Source organism: Diuraphis noxia, unplaced genomic scaffold (genome assembly GCF_037042655.1).
Source record: "Diuraphis noxia isolate RWA-SAM2 unplaced genomic scaffold, SU_Dnox_SAM2 contig0001, whole genome shotgun sequence".
Taxonomy (NCBI): domain Eukaryota; kingdom Metazoa; phylum Arthropoda; class Insecta; order Hemiptera; family Aphididae; genus Diuraphis; species Diuraphis noxia.
In genome coordinates, this window is record NW_028301711.1 from 20,966,010 (window position 1) to 20,983,504 (window position 17,495).

At 26.3% G+C, this 17,495-nt stretch overlaps 2 protein-coding genes across 9 annotated transcripts; one reads left to right on the forward strand and one right to left on the reverse strand.

The window, feature by feature from the left end:
- Positions 1-4,531: 4,531 nt before the first annotated feature.
- On the forward strand, positions 4,532-7,578 carry EMC5 (ER membrane protein complex subunit 5). Its single transcript, XM_015518818.2, has 3 exons — positions 4,532-4,776; positions 6,993-7,045; positions 7,127-7,578. The coding sequence occupies exons 1-3, from the start codon at positions 4,701-4,703 to the stop codon at positions 7,310-7,312; spliced, it is 315 nt and encodes a 104-aa protein (XP_015374304.1). The 5' UTR covers positions 4,532-4,700; the 3' UTR covers positions 7,313-7,578.
- A 100-nt stretch (positions 7,579-7,678) lies between these two features.
- On the reverse strand, positions 7,679-16,096 carry Bmcp (uncoupling protein Bmcp mitochondrial). Of its 8 annotated transcripts, none has more exons than XM_015518812.2 (9): positions 15,957-16,096; positions 15,685-15,862; positions 12,867-12,985; positions 12,591-12,735; positions 12,225-12,519; positions 9,224-9,342; positions 8,924-8,984; positions 7,989-8,075; positions 7,679-7,924 (listed from the first exon to the last, which is right to left on the reverse strand). In XM_015518812.2, the coding sequence occupies exons 3-9, from the start codon at positions 12,928-12,930 to the stop codon at positions 7,808-7,810; spliced, it is 888 nt and encodes a 295-aa protein (XP_015374298.2). In that variant the 5' UTR covers positions 12,931-12,985; positions 15,685-15,862; positions 15,957-16,096; the 3' UTR covers positions 7,679-7,807. The 8 variants fall into 8 exon arrangements, with proteins under 8 accessions (XP_015374298.2, XP_015374299.2, XP_015374295.2 ...); XM_015518813.2 differs by having other exon boundaries at positions 15,970-16,085; XM_015518809.2 differs by having other exon boundaries at positions 15,923-16,078.
- Positions 16,097-17,495: the final 1,399 nt, after the last annotated feature.

The window sequence follows — 17,495 nt, forward strand, 5'->3', positions numbered from 1 at the left end:
ATGCTTGCTGTCCACCTCTGGTTTAGATATTATACAAAATACCTGGTATGTTCAACTAAGATGACTATAAAAACCAAGCCTTCATCTATATTTTACTATATTAATGGAGATGATAATACATTACTGTTAATGTAATATTAAAACACAATTCTTTTTAAATTAAAGTTAATAATAAAATATACATATAATGTGATAATTAGACATTAACTACTTAAAGCCAGTTGACAAATGTATTGAGTTTTTAAATACCAATTGACCAATTTTATCTCATTTCCCTGCTTTACTTAAGCTTAGGAATCTATCCATAAATATATTCTTTAATCTTTTGAAAAATTTAATTTAAAAAAAAGACCACCACATTACTGCCGCGTGGAGAGTATATATTTAGAATCTTTTTACGGGGACAATAATTTAAAAATTAAAATTATTATTTTTTTTTTTTTTTTTATTTATTATTATTATTATTTTAACTATTTAAAAGTTTTATCTACTTATTTTATTGGTTATTGCTCATATGACTATATGAGTTTATTGGTGAATATTATTTCCCTATTCAGTTTATTTTTAATTTTTTACTATTAGAAAAAGTGATATGATTTGTTTTAAATTTTAGATTCTGAGCGGAGCGATGAATGTATTGATTTTACCATGATGTGTGTGTGTTTTTTTTTTTTTTTGTGTCTGTCATCACGTTTTGGGGCAGTAAAAATGCTTCGATTTTTGACTTCAGTATCTCGTTCGATCAGAAAGTGAATCTAGTTGGTACTTTGAGGGGTCAAAAGTATTCTTAATACTTTTCTAAATAATCAAAAAAAACAAACTAAAAACTAAGGTAAAAATGGGAAATTTTACGCTCACTCATTTTTCGACAAAATCGATTTTGGTTTTTGATGTAACATTAAAACGAATGACGAATAGATACATGAAATTTTCACCGAATGTTTATATAAATATATTCTATCCACCATGCAATTTTCAAAAATGTTTGACTTAAGTTGAACTATTCATAGGCATTTGAAATTTTCGATCATTATTAGTTTTTTTTAAATTAATATCGATAAAAATTTATTTGTTAGACAGAAAAGCTTGAAAATTTAATACAAGGCTCTTAAATATATTGTCACAATAACAGTTGAAAAACAAAATAAATTCATAGTCACAATTTTTTTTTTATAAGCATTCAAAGTTTGAATTTTGACAAAATACGTAAAAATCTCGAAAATTCACAAATTATTTTAAGCTAGAAATTCATAAAAAATTTTCTTTTTAAATCTGAGATTTCAAAATTTAATACAAGATTCCTTACAAGTTTTTAAATCTTTATCACAAATACAAAGTTCACCGGAAATTCAAATTAAATTTTTATGAGCATTTGAAATTTAAATTTTTACAACATTGGATTTTCACTTTTAGCGATGTCCTTATTTTATCGTAACTCTAAAACAAATGACTGCAGAAACTTGAAATTTTTACTGGATGCTTATATAGGCATTTTATATATTTGATAAAATTTTCAAAATATTTAGATTTGTTTTGAGCTGTTTACTGGCATTTTAATTTTTTAGTTTTTTTTTTTATAAATATCGATAAAAAATTATTTGTTCGGTAGAAAAGCTTGAAAATTTAATACAAGGCTTCTAACACATTGAAACAATAGCAGTTAAAAAATATTAAAAATACGTAGGCACAATTTTTTTTTAAGCATTCAAAGTTTGAGTTTTAACAACATATTATGTAAAAATCACGAAAATTCACAAATTACTTTAAGCTAGAAATTCATAAAAAAATTTCTTTTTAAATCTAAGATTTGAAAATTTAATACATGATTCATTACAAGTTTGTCAATCTTTATCACAAATAAAAAGTCCACCTGAAATTCAAATTAAATTTTTATGAGCATTTGAAATTTAAATTTTTACAACATTGGATTTTCACTGGATTTCACATTTAGTGATTTTCTTATTTTGGTGTAACTCTAAAAGTCTAAAACAAATGACCGCAGATACTTGAAATTTTTACTGAATGTTTATATAGGCATTTTCTATATTTGATAAAATTTTCAAAATATTTAGATTTGTTTTGAGCGGTTTACTGGCATTTTAATTTTTCAACTTTTTTAGTTTTTTTTTCTATAAATATCGATAAAAATTTATTTGTATGGTAGAAAAGCTTGAAAATTTAATACAAGGCTTCTAACACATTTTAACAATAGCAGTTGAAAAATAAAATAAATTTAAGGTCACATTTTTTTTTTACAAGCATTCAAAGTTTGAATTTTGACAACATATGTAATAATCACGAAAATCACAAAAATTCGCAAATTATTTCAAACTAGAAATTCATAAAAATTTTTCTTTTTTGAATATAAGATTTGAAAATTTTTATTAATCTATAATATATCCTAGACAGATAAACCGTGTTCGCTCAGAATCGTTTTTCGTATACAATAATATAATATCATTGGATTCAAATTTAATTCCATCCATTACAGTAACTCACTTGTAACCTACTGTACAGCAGAGCGACATCCACGAGTTACCTGCCTTTTAGATTCAGAACGAAGTGATGAATGTATTGATTTTACAATGATGTGTGTTTTTTTTTTTTTATGTTTGTTTTTGAGTCTGTGTGCAGCATAACTAGTCGAAATAATGCTTCAATTTCAAACTTTGGGGGTGGTTTCCGATGTAAAAGTGAAGATCCTTGGTGCATTATAGAGGTCAAAAGTAAACATTTTCCAACAGTTTTCAAAAAAATCGAGAAAAACAAAAAAAAAAATGACAGAAAAACGGGAATTTTTACGCAAAACCAGTTTTCGACCAAATCGATATTTTTATATGGTTGTAATTCAAAAACCAATCACTGTAAATACTTGAAATTTTCACCAAATCTTAATGTTAGTGATATCTATATACAGTTTAATTTCGACTTTTTTTTAGTTATTTATAGACCACTGAAATTTTCGATTTTTTTGATAATTTTTTTTTGAAGTGTCGGTAAAAAAATGTTGGGCTACCAAAAAACCATGCAAATTTAATACAAGGTTCCTTATGAGTTGTTATAATTTTAGCTAAAAAAAATTGAAAATCGTTAGTCACAATTTTTTTTAATAGGCGTTTACAGTCCAAAATTTAACGAAATGTTATATCTAAGGTTATAAAATTTAACACTAAGTTTTCCATAAGTTTTGCTTCAAATAGCTATAGAGAATATTTGAAGCGTTATTATAGGAAAAATGTTTTGAGCGTTTGAGTTTTAAATTTTTATGAAATCGCGCAATGATAACGATTAATTATCCTCAAACCAGGTATATGTATATCTATGATAATATAAAGTATTATGAATTATGATAACTATATGCAATGTTTTTGGAAAAATTGATTAACCATGCCTTATTCAAAATGCGTCCTAATTGAAAAATAATTTATTTGTTTTAAAATAGAATATATGACAATATTTAAATATAATATATCCTATAGACTGACAAATCATCTCCGTTCAGAATCGTTTTTCGTATACAATGATACCTGTCATTGCATTCAAATTTAATCACATCCATTACAATAACCTACAGTACAGCAAAGCGACATCCACGACTTACCCGCTTTTTTTTTTATTTATACTGACCTTTTTTATTTTATCTTTATCTTTATCATACAAGAGAAATATGATTAATTTTAATTTTTTCTATTATAATTCATAATTTTATTTGAATTTATTTCATTGTGTTACATTTATTTTTTCATTGATCGTAGAGAACCCCGAATGCATAGTGTTGCTCACAGGCAACAAACTTAAAGTACTTATTTTGGGGGACTTAAAATTTCAAAAAAAATTTTTCTTTGTTTTTCTCTAATTAAGAGTTACATAAAGGAACAATAGAAAAATAATATTTAACAAAAAAAATCACGCATTGTAGTTGTAGGGTTAAAATTTGTTATGTTATGCACGTAGAAAACGGAGACAACAAATATCAGTGTAACGCCATCTTAATAAAAAAAATACGAGATTCAATAAGTCGTTTTAATAGAAAAAACACATTTTAAACTTTAAAGTAACTCGCTTCCCATAGAATTTTCCGGCACACAATGGTATTATACGGTAGTTCGTAGTACATCGAATAATCGTTTCATATCAATCATAATACATATCAAATGTACTTTATAAGTGATTTAAATATCTAAGGAGGAAAAGGAAACAGTATAGGTACTGTATAAGTATAACCTAGTTAATTTTTTTTTAAACCATAAAGATCAAGAGTCTTGAATCAAGACAAATAAATATATACCTAAATGCAATGAAACCTATAATCATTTTATAAGATAATGACGAGGTAAGAGCCATAGATCTATAATATTTTATAGGTCTATGGTAAGAAGAGCACAGTGCACAGCTGAATTATTGAGTAAGAGCAGCTGCTGTTATCGGTGCGACGGTTATAAATATGTGTAGTTCGCACTTTGGAAACCAATCATAGTTCCGCCCGAATTCGATATAGTTCACTATCGGATAACTGATAAGAGCGTTTAATGTTTATCAAGATATTGATTCCGTCGACGGCTCCAATTGAACAACTTGGACACTTGGTGAACTTTTACAATTTACAGTCGGCATTCGGCGTTACTTGTTTAGTTGTATCAGGGTTTCGCTCTTATTTCATTCTGAAATTTTGACTTTCTCGGCACTCCAACGTCACTGACATGTTCAACTTGTACAAACAAATATTCGCTCTTGGTATACTGTCGTTACTGCATGCAGCGTATTCAGCGGCTCAGCGTAAGTACAAAAATTATCCAATAAAGTTGTAAGTTCCTTAACAATGCATTAACGATTATCTATCTGGATCCATCGCTTTAACCAAAATAAATCAATTTGTATTGATGAAAAAAAATGACGATTTGCAATGAATAATGAATTTTTATAAATTGCCATGTTAAACAGTTTTCCTCTAGTTATATTGTTTCTCATTCTAAATCGTTCAAACATTATATGTATTTCCCGTATTTTTTAAATTTCTTTTCAACAGTAGTTTATTTAAAATGGCCTGTCAAAATCACTTTCTTATTATTCAAGAATGTATTTCCATTTTTTTTTTCAAATTTAAAAGCATATTTGTTTATTTATTTATAAAATAAGTATTGAAAGTAATGTGATTGATTGCAATAATTGCATTTTTGTAATTTACATAAGTATTCAAGTTGGATTTAACTATATAAACATAAATCCTTCAATAGCTAAGTAAATTAGAAATGGAAAATAAAAAGCGATATCTACCTTTTTGCGTGACAATGTGACTCCTGAAAAATGCCCTTATTATCATTTTAAACTATGAAATTTAATATCATACATATTATACCATATCATATAGCTTAAGAAATATTTTTTGAATACAAAATGTTTCATTGTGATGTATGCTATATTAGAACCATAGGCGTGTCCAGACCTTTTTGGCAGGGTGGGCCAATTCAATTATAATTTAGATACTTCAAGAGATACTTTAAAATATTTAATCAATTACATTTTTGAATTTTAAATCCATTAAATTAATTATTATAATTGAAAATTGTAATTTGTAATTGTATTATTTAATTTTCATGACAAAAAATTATCAGGTCACAATATATATACAGTTTGGCTTGCAGGGTGGCCACCTGGCCCACCCCGTGCACACACCTATGATTAGAATAGAGATAACTACTTAAGGTTCACTATATGGGTGTAACATCCTCATAAGGTTATTGAATACTGCTCTGCTAGCGATCAAAATATTGAGTTATTTTAGATTCTGAGCAAGTGAAGGAATTTCTTGATTTTACATTTTGATGTTTTTTTTTCTTTTGGAGCAGTAAAATGAAAGAAGAGTGATTTAATCAATCTGGACAATTTCAATCAGTAAAAATTAAATAGTTTATTGAAATAAAAGTATAAATTACAAATTTATATATATTGCTTCAATTATAATCTTATGATAAAAAGGTATACCAAAATAATTAAACCAAATATACTGATTAAGCCTTTCAATTTTGATATTGTCAGTGTAGGAATTTTTTCCTCGGGCTAATATATAAAAGTTCATGTACATGGAAATACTGTTGATAGAGGTTATTAGTACATGTTTAAATTAATCAATTTTTGAATTTATTGATAAATCTTATTTTTATCTAGAACATTTTAAACCTGTCATTAATAAAAATAACTGTTTTTTATTCCCTCTCGGAATTTAATTATTCACAAATCTTTTTAACAAAACCATAAAGTGGCAATGTCTTATTTCACCTCCAGTTTATGGTCAACATTGCAAAATCTGAAATAACTATCAATACACATAAAATATTCTAACATATCCTAACATAAAAAAACCAAATTATATGAAGAACATTGAAAAGTATCTAAAATCGTAGAATAAATGAGGAAAGATAAGAAAATTGACTATTGAGGAAATTGAAAAAAATTGCACATAATCATTTTAGATTTTAACTTAAATTTGCTGAAAAACAAATTTAAAACATATACTTACCTAAATTTCAAACGGTAGAAAAAAAGTTGGAAATTCAATAACATTTGAGCCTTACATATAATATACTAAATTTTAAGTTCAAAATATTTTTCTCTGTTTTGAATATGAGAACAAATTTATCTATTTTCTAATTGTGGGTAAGAACTAGGTATCATGTAGGACAGAAATGTATATCCATAGCTTATATGCAATAATTAGTATTGTTTTTTTATTATTATTTAATCTCTTAATAAATACAATTAAATTAAAAATTTTTTATTTGTATTCCTATTTGTAATTATAAGTATACATTAAGTCAATAATGATCAATAGTTTTTGACGTGTATCATTAGAATGATTTTCCATCCCTGATCTAAGGGTTCATAAAATGTTTTTAATATTGTAGTTAAAAATTTGAAATACAATGTAACAACAAAAACCAAGGTTTTGAATTTTAAAACTTTAGAAAGATAACAAATATTGTTTTATTTTACAGATCGATCTTATTTACGAATAACGGAACAAGAATTTGATGGATTGCCATTTGATGTAAGCCATTAAATATTTAATTGCATAATAATAATTACTATCATTTCTTCATTATTATAATATCATAATTGTTTGTTTCAGATATTTGTGCAAGGTGTAATCAGTCTTTTTATATCAATGTATGGAATATTGTACTTGGCAGGCGATTTTAAAGAAGTGAGAGCTATTGAAGAATTGGAATGCAAGACATGGGAGACATTACATAACACACCTGCATTTTATATATTTAATCACAGGGGTAAAACTCTGTTCTCTAATAAGTTTTAATTAATTGGTAAAAATCCAAGAAACTGAGAATGTCATATTTCAAAACTTGGAATGGATTTTTTTTATTTTGGTATTTATTTAAGATGTTGTGTATATAATTTTACTTAACAATATTATATTCACTTATTTTAAATATATTTGCGGTTGCTTCATTTAATTATAAAATACTTAAATTAGATTGTGGCTAATTAAGATATAGCTTAAGACAAATTCATTTTATATTTAAAATATTATTGAAATTTAAAATAAAATAAGTAGACACACTATGTTCTTATTTTCTTTACAAGTGGTTTTGTATGGATGTTTACAATTGTATGATAAGTAAAATTAATTCATTGAAAAAATAAATTAAAATGTTGTGTTAAATTCTCAGAATTATCTTATATTTTTATATTTCCATTAATAATATAATACTTAAATGTAAAATAGGTGATAACAATAGTAAGTTTAACTTGCTGGATACTCTATTTTATTTTAATTATATAGGCTAAAAACTTATATTGTTTTCAGTCTTTCATAAATCACAAAAAATATTATGTTCCATGGTCCCATTCGAACAAAAGTGGGAATGAAACCTTTGTACAGTGCTACAACTCCTTCATACCTAACAGTCTGAAACATAAAAATAAAATAACAACTGAATCATCAAATTTTGTACTAAATATAGGAAACATACTTTTACTAGACAATCAATGCTTCCTTTATAGATATGTTGTTGAACAAGCTCAACATTTCTATTGTGCTTTTGGTTCATCAGTCTAGTCTGAAAATGTATTTTAATATATTGAATCAAATTTAAAAATAAAAATATATTATCAACATTTTATTTTTAACTGTATTATTGTACAATGATTTTAAACCAATGTTATAAGTTATAACAAGGTAATTTTTAAGATATTCTATGCAAATCACAATTTGAAAAATATTTTAAATATTCAAATAAGCAATAGCAAGCTAGTTATGATTGGGACTTTGATATTAATGTTTATATACAGTCGCAATATCAATATATAACCAATCATACAATTTAATAAAATTATATTATAATATATTAAATTAATCAATATCAATAAAATAAAATTTCTTAAAATATTCAATTTTAATTTAGTTATCATCCAATATCCAGTAAATTGTAGTTAATAAATAGTATTATCATGCTATAAATTATTTTTATATATCCCATTCCGTGAGAGTATAGGATTGTTTCACGCATATTGTATGATTGGTGGAGATGTCAAATCTCCAAAATATAGCACACCTGGGCCTTGGGCAGTCGATTACTGGTTTTAGTCTGTGGATTGTCCAACTCTCTTGTGGAATGGAGTATGGTTATACGTTTATAAGGAAAGCAAAAATTCTGAGATTAAAGACAACTATCCTGGGTGAGGTTGTCTATATATATTATAGCTATAGTATTAATATGGATATAGCTCTTAAGGCAATCAAGATATTATACAATCCATTTCTATTGTACATTAGTGTGTTGTATCATTATATTTATTATTATTATTATGCACGCATTAAAATTAGTTGCCTAATTTAAATTAAATGTATCTGTATTACTTAATTAATATATTGTTGTTAAACACAAAAAAGTTAACAAATAATTACCCTGATTACGTCAATAGGATTAGAAGCAACAGCACTTCCGAAACTAGCTATAAGACTTGAGCTGAAAAAAATTAAAAAAATTTGATATTTGTTAGTCTAAAGTTCTAATACATAAATAAACTATTGTACTATTAAACTAATAAATAGTAAAAATATATTATTTATATTTATTTATTTCTAATTCCACTATTGATTTTGAAATAAAAATTTTTTTTTTTTCCGACAACTATATTTATTTTCATACAATAGATACAATGATACAATAGACATTAAGAACTGTTACCTATAACATAAACTTACATTAAGTGATTTACAATATGATTTCCAAGAACATCCATCAATTTGTGTTTGCAATAATCATAAACTGGCAACTCAACAGCTGCAATAATTGCAGCTCTTTGCGATGTTGGTCCAACTCCCTGATAAAATAAATGGTTCTCTATTAATTATAAATTCTTTGTTTTTAAATACTTAAAAATATAATAAATAGGCACCAAATTTTAAATTTTCAGTGAGAATAATAAAAAATAAATTAAAATTTTGAGATGGATATTTGTATTTCATTCTATTTAGAAAAATTAATTGAATCCTTAAAATAAAATACCTTAAATAAGGCATTCAATTTGTTATGAATAAATAAACACTTGCCAATTTGGGGTGGTTGTTTACATTTTCTTAATTTTCAATTTTTGAATGATTATTTAATATGTGTATAAATTGTATTACACTAGCAATAATCCAAATTCTACTGTAAGCAGTGCTCAAAAATGAAATATTGTCTAAGCTGCAGCATAATTTTTTTCCTCCAACTATACACAGTTTTAGTGGTTTGTTTCTAAAATATTGAGTATAAAATTTAATTTGTACTATTCTTATGGAAATCACCTCATACTTTAAATCACTTTTAAAATTGTAAGCTAATTTCCGCCTTTGGTACTAAGTCATAACTACACATAAATGTGTATGTGTTTTTACAATATGCCGCATTAAACATCTGTAGTGTAGTGAATGAACTTAGTGGTCATAAACATGACGTGTCATTTAGAAGCCAATATAGAAATTATTTGTATCACAACAAAAAAATTTTAATTTATTAAAACCTCATAGTCGACGGTATGAGATAAATTTGTAAAATTAGGTATCTAGACTAGGTTAAAATCTAAAAAATAATTATCAACATAATAAATCTACTGTACCTCAAATAATTTGAAGTTAGTTCTAAATAATGCAATGCATTCATGTTAATGAAACAAAAGTAAAAGCTTTCTTAAAGTATTAAACGTCAGAAATTAATTTTATCTTCAGGAAATCAAATATTTAAATTACATTAAAAAGATTCATGTATAACTTATGGTCATCAAAGTATAATTTTATATTAGCTGTTCTGTATCATTATATTAATATTTATTTAATATTATTATTAATAATTATGTTATATTTCTTAGAAGCAAAAATAAAAATAAAATATTCTAAGTAATCTGTTTTGAAACTTTTAAAAGATTTTCATTTTAAATTTTCTTAAATTCTTTGTAAAATACTAGAAACTGTAAATATTGCATCAAATGTTCTGCAGCTCCTCGACAAGCATTAAGCACAGCAGTTCCTTCGAATAAAATACAAGGAATTTTTTTAAATGGCAGTAAAAATCACAAAAAAAATCCTTACCTATGAGATGTATCTCAAAAATATCAAGGAAATAATACCAGTAGAACAATTTTATAACAAAATCCTCCAAGATTATTGCTTCAGCAGAAAAACGTTTCAATGTTTTACTAATTTTCATGACATAGTCAAAAGATTTGAAGTTATTCAACCAAATTCTGAAAAATCTAACTAAAAACGACTATTTTTTTAATTATTAAAAAGTTCATTTATTAATATTGTTAAAATTTTTCATATTATAATATTTACTTGACAAGACATTAAAAATTAAATATCAATCAATTTTTTAGCTCTCGTATTGAAGAGAAAACATATAAATATTAATAGAGTAAAAGGGATAAACAACCAGACCTATTTCTGGATTCAAATCATTATACTGCTTTAACCTTGAACATAATATTGGATATATCTCATTAATATCTTATTAAAGCTAACTTAATTACCCGCCAACTTATTTTTACTGTCTTACATTTTTATTTATTACAAACTCTTGTAACAATAAAATACAAGTTTCTTTTCCTTCCAATCATCAGTTTTACTTAATTAAAAATCAAGAAAGTAAAAATGTATATGTTAACTATTTATAAAATGTGTTTCACTCAAATGGTAACTTGAATGGGGTTTTCAAGAGTGCATATGGAATATGGAAATACATGTTTTTTGATAATTTTCAAATTTTTAACTCTAAGTATTTTCAACATCAGATTCGGATATACCAGTTTTTTCTAAGCAATTTTTATACTTACATTTTTCTTCTATCTCGAAAATTGGAAGATTTACATTGCGTGGAAGTTGAAACAATAAAGATTTTTGTTTAATTTTCAAAAATTTAAAAATGTCTGTATTTTGCCATTATAAAATTATTTTTGATTGATTAAAGGATACATGAACTTCAATTTTTTCGTTAGCTTAAATGTTTGCTTGCTGTATTGACCTCTACTTCCAAATGAACCATAAGTTCCGATTTAATTTTCAAGGCATATAAAATAGTTATGTACTGGTAGCTGGTTGATATCTGTCGGTATACCTTCAGCATGATGGGAATTTTGATGAAACTTATTAAAAATTGAAAGCATATCCAATTGTTCACTGTGATTAGCCATTTTTATATATGAATAAAAGCACAAAAATAATAAAATATTAACACGAAAATGAATAAATTATAATTCAAATTATCAGATACGAGCAAAAAATGTGTATTTCAGTATTCCATATATCCTCTTGAAAACCCCATTTCAGTCCGACTTCACTGAACAGAAATATTTAGTGTTGCCATTTAAGTGAAACACGCTGTATACTCAAGCTAATATGGTAACTTATATTAGCAGTGTATGCTGTAGATCAGTGTTTCTCAACCTTTTTGATACCACGGAACACCAAATAATAATAATATTTTTTCATGCGGAACCCCTTTGAAAGTTATCTTAAGAGTACCAGCCGCCAGCAGTCTCTCTCTCTTGCAATTTTAAGCTTTCGCGGAACCCTAGGATTAAGAACCACTGCTGTAGATCGATTACAAAACAATTTAGGTGTAGTAGCTCTCCAGCAAAATGAATGTGTATTAATTAATTTAAATTGATTAATGTGTAAATAATTATTATTTGGCCCCTACTTTCTTACATAAAAATAAAATACAAACCTTCCACAGACCTCTGAGTCCTTCATGTGCATAAATGTAACGAAAACATTTAAAAACGTTAGTATCTAAAAAAATTCCAGTTTTAACTCGACCTAAAGCCTGAAGTCTGACTTTAAGTACATCTGTAGGATTAGCAATAGATGCAGATATTATTCCAGCACATATACCACATCCAAAATTTACAGCTACATCTTCGGTCACTTTCAAATATTCATTAGTTGCTTGTTTTAATGTGTAATATGTTCCAAACTTGAGTGAACCATATGTACACTGACGTATTAATGCTGGGCTAATTCTGTAACATCAAGTTGTTTTCTTTTTTTTTTTAATTTATAAATGTTAATAATAATAATAATAAATAAATACCCAGAATAAAGTGATAAAAAACCTTCTTGTTTATAAATCTGACAAAAGGCATCTACCATTCCACGGTATTTAATTTTATTAAACTGTCCATCCAATTGCCCCTGAACTTGCAGTCTAGTCTTGGTTGTATCAATAGGAAAAGTACCTAGTAAAATAATTCAACAGTCAATAATAAGCAGTTATGTACTTCAGCTATATTCTTTTAATAACAAAAAATATAATATACAGTAAATATTTTTGTATCATAAACATATACATAATAAATTAATAACTTACTAAATTCAGCAATACAGGATGATAGACCACCATACACAAATAGTGGCCACTCTCTTTTTTCCATCACACTTAAAATAATTATCAAAATCTTTTTCTTATTCAATAACTACTGTTCAAACCTAAAACAAAAGTAAAATATTTGCTTATAAATTTTAAATAACAATTCATATAATTAATTAAAATGGCTCATGAATAATACAAATAAATAATAGCTTAAAAAAAAAAAATTCAACATGTCCAGTGTTCAGTGTTCACAGTGAATAAAATATAAAATACTAAACAAAGAACACCATAATTTCCCAAAAAATGAAATAAGTAACTTTTTATAATATTCGGATATTCCTACCTCAAGTAATTAGAAAATTTATTTTCACACAATCAATTCTTAACAGTCCTATAAACTGAAATCAAAAGTATTTAACTTATTTTTGATTCAAATTTAATAAATAAAAATCAGAAAACATTAATTTTTTATACTCAAGTAATTTTGAATTTAAGCAATGCTATGAGTATGTAAAATTAAAATATTGCAAGAAACTAACGAATAACATAGGTCTTATTTTTATCTTTAAGCTATTTTTAGTCAGTTCATAAAAGATTTTAAACAATACATAACTGGATTGTTAAACACAGAAATGTTATCAGTTCAAAAATATGGAAACAGAGGCGGTTTGGGGAGAATATGTTTGATTTGCTGCTAGTAGTATAAAAATTTAATTTTTAACCAATGATAATTGTGATTGAAATTCATTTGTTTATTAGTTTATATCTAATTTTATTAAATATTTAACTAATGGAATAAAACAGATGACAACACAGACATTTAAAACAATTAATCTACTATATCAGTGTTATCCAAGCTATTTTGACTCGCAACACAATAAGGTATTTTCTAAAAATCCAGAGGCACTCATGGGCCATGGCCTATACTCCTATACTTTTATTGTAATATTAAGCGTGTGAAGTATTTATATTTATATTTGAATCAAAATTAGTTAACACTTAACACTCATATTATTTTTCATAAAACAAACTATTACATTTAATATTAATTGTATAATTTTATATTTAATTATAATTAGGTATACTTATTATATTTAATTATAATTAGGTACACTTACTATATTATTATTTGGTAATTAAGGTTAATCAACAATTAAGTAACTGATAAACCAGTGTCTTACCTCAAGTTTCTAAGTCTTGCAGCACTAAACATAATACTTAGAAACCAACCCACCACTGCACCAGAGACAACACATACTAGTATACCCTCTTAAGTATTTTGGTTACAAAATATCTACCCCTATTCTTATCAGTATTTATAACCTCCCATCATCATCTCATTTTATATATTTTAATGATAAATACATACTTATGCTCCAGGTTCTTTTGAAAATAAAACTAATAAGCTGTATTGAAGTCTTAAAGTTTTTTTTTTTTATAGATTAAATAATTTTGTTAGAAAATAATTATAAATACACACCTTTTAATAATTTTAGTTGCAAATAGACCTCACAAATAAAAATTAGATTGATACCTAGTTAAATATTTTTACTATTAACGTTTTTCTTAAAATTAGATTTACAAATTGGCTAATTTGATTTCTTCCAAAGAAAATTAACCTAATTACAAATTTTAATTTAGATATGTATCTTTATTTTTCCTGATTATTTTAATCCTCTCGAAAGTAATAACTAGATCCAATCTTTTTACAAAAACTTCCGTCAAAGTTAATGATGGAGCATATTTTTCCAATAGAAAAGTTGAGAAGTTGAAGTTGTACAAAAATTTAAAATACCTTACTTAAGCACGTTTTATTAGACTGGACAAAACAAAAATAAAATTGTAATCAATTTTCCAGCCCACCCATTGTAAAATCCTGGAGCTCCCGAATCATTAATGACAACAAAATTTTATGTTAAGAAGGTGAAAAAGGGTGTGTTTAGAATGTACATTACTCACAAATTATCTAAAGGTGCAATTACACAATTTCTTTCAAAAATTCTTGGTTTCAATATTGTTACACAAAAATAGCTGCCATCATCATTATTATATTTATTTGATTTATTTTTCAGTACCATTGATAACATGACCAACACTCATAATGTTCTTTAAATCTGTGACAACAGTTTGAATACCTCTATATCATAACAACCACTATAGGAATGAAATGAAAAATATCTTTAAGAGCATGTTTAAAGCCATAATTTAACAAAAAAAATCCAACTTGCTAACCTCTTACAACATAATATCTATGAATGATGAATTCATAGTAGCTAATTATTTTGTTAAATTGCGTTTTAAATTAACGTTATATGATCAGTACAACCAGTACAACCAGATGGGTAAAAAGTGAACTCAACTGCTTGATTAAGACATGATCAAATAAAAAAACTAGGTCAGTAGTTGAACATTTACTTTAGATCATAATGAATAGGCAATTAAATATGTAGGTACAAAGTGTTACCAGTAAGTTTGTTTCAGGTTTCTGGCGATATAATGTGTTCACAAATAAACGGTTAATCGAAGCAATGTACTTCTCAATAAAAAAAAAAACAAATGGGTAGCAATGAGATAGACATTAGACGATAGTTACCTTCAACCGTTAAACTTGATCTAACGTTTGGTACGGAATACTAGAATATAGCATAATATAACAACAGTATACAGTTGGTGGTTTGGTTGTTGCTCTAAGACAATATTTTGGTTGTTTCATAAAAATTAAAAATTAAAATGATTGTGTACATCTCGGCCGGTACTTTAGAATTTAGATAACGAACAAACTTAACTGATAACAAGGTAAATGGTAAATACGCACCAGCTATAGTATTATAATAGTACTCCGCCAAATGAATAGCAAATCGCTAATTCAACATTCAGCGAATGGCAGAAATTCTTCCATTATCTTTCGACATAATAATGTTTGTTAATTTGTTTCGACTCTGTTGCCACTGAACTCTACGTCTTTACTTTACTCGTCTACAATTCTACGACGTCTGAAAACGTCGATAAAAATATAATTATCACGAACAACAGAGTTATCCAAATCCAATTACAGTTTTTTATAAATTGTTTATAATCGGCGATTACCGAGTAATTTTACCACGAGACATGAGTCGAGTCGAGTCATGGCCGTCGTTTTAACGACCGCCGCGATAAACTATTTCACGAAAATAATAAAATCAAAAACATAATAATATGGAACAAGTCTGCGCTGTTGATGCCGACTGCTAACAGGCCTGACATAGTGCGCAGGACGACCTGTTATTGAACAATCTGTTTCCTTGCGACCAGGAGTTCTATACAAATCATATTTAATTTTATAATTTTGGCGCAAATTTGCAATTATTGAACTATCGTTTTTATCGAAAGCCCCTTTTGCGCAAAATTTACTTGCGTATAAACTTTACGCCTCAGCGATTCCCAAACGGTGCAACGCGATCACTTTCTAAGGACACTGCGGCCTACGGCTCGAAATAAATGATTTAAAATGTATAGAATTTTTTTTCCGACAATTTTGTTATTATTGAGAATTCTTTTGTCTTGTATTTCGTCGTATTCATAGCAAGGCACCGCGGAAAAAATATTATAAAAAAAGTATAAATAAATGTTGGCATATGCTATGATTTCTATGGCGTAATGAATTAAGTGGCGTCATTTAAGGCGATCAAGATAATATGCGTTTTCCTATGTCTGATTGTATCCAATATTATTGAGCCGGTTGTGGCAAAATAACGTAATACTATAATATTTTTTTCTAATTTTAAAGAAATATAATACTGTTTAAGCACTAAAAAACTATTGTAACGATAATAGTTAATATTTATAGTTTTTTAAATTAAATACACATAAACGCTGAAACTCTAGGAATTCTAAAAACAAAACGATCACATTTCAAGTTATCCGTGCTCTCGAAAAAACCACCATAATAGAAGATAACTACCTAATTTAGTATTTATTACCGATAATATTATCATTAAACTTTTAGTAGGTACGTTTTAGTAGTTATTTTTCATATTGTAATTTAATCCGTTGAATTCCACTAGAAAAATATTAAAAAACACCACTAAGGTTTATCATAATTTTTTAACTCCTGGCGTCTTTTTTAATCTAAAGTAAAAATAATTTTGCCTTGAACTAGGATACGTATATAAATAAAGTTTTATTAGACGGGACACGGGAATATTGTTAAGATAAAACTTTTAACTGAAATTAGCTTGCGAACCTTTTTTTCTTCGATTCAGTAATATTAATTATTATATCACTATCACAGAGACATAGAACAATATATGGGCTGGTCAAAACTTTTATCCCCTCCTATTAAAACTAAAATCACATGCTGATTAAATTCTTTAAAGAGATTTAATCGATATGTATTAAATGAGAGGAAAACTAATTACCATTAAATACAAATAAATGTTGATTTGGTTGCCTATCTAGCGCCTGGTTCCATCATATAATATGGAATATAATAATTTTTTTTAACCAGCCGCATTATTCAAATATTCATGTATACCATATAGTAACAACTAACAACTATGAATTTATACAGTTTACATGCCATAATTTAGTGAATATCCGATGTGAAAATAAATTAAATCTACTGTAGTTCTATTGACTATTAGTAAA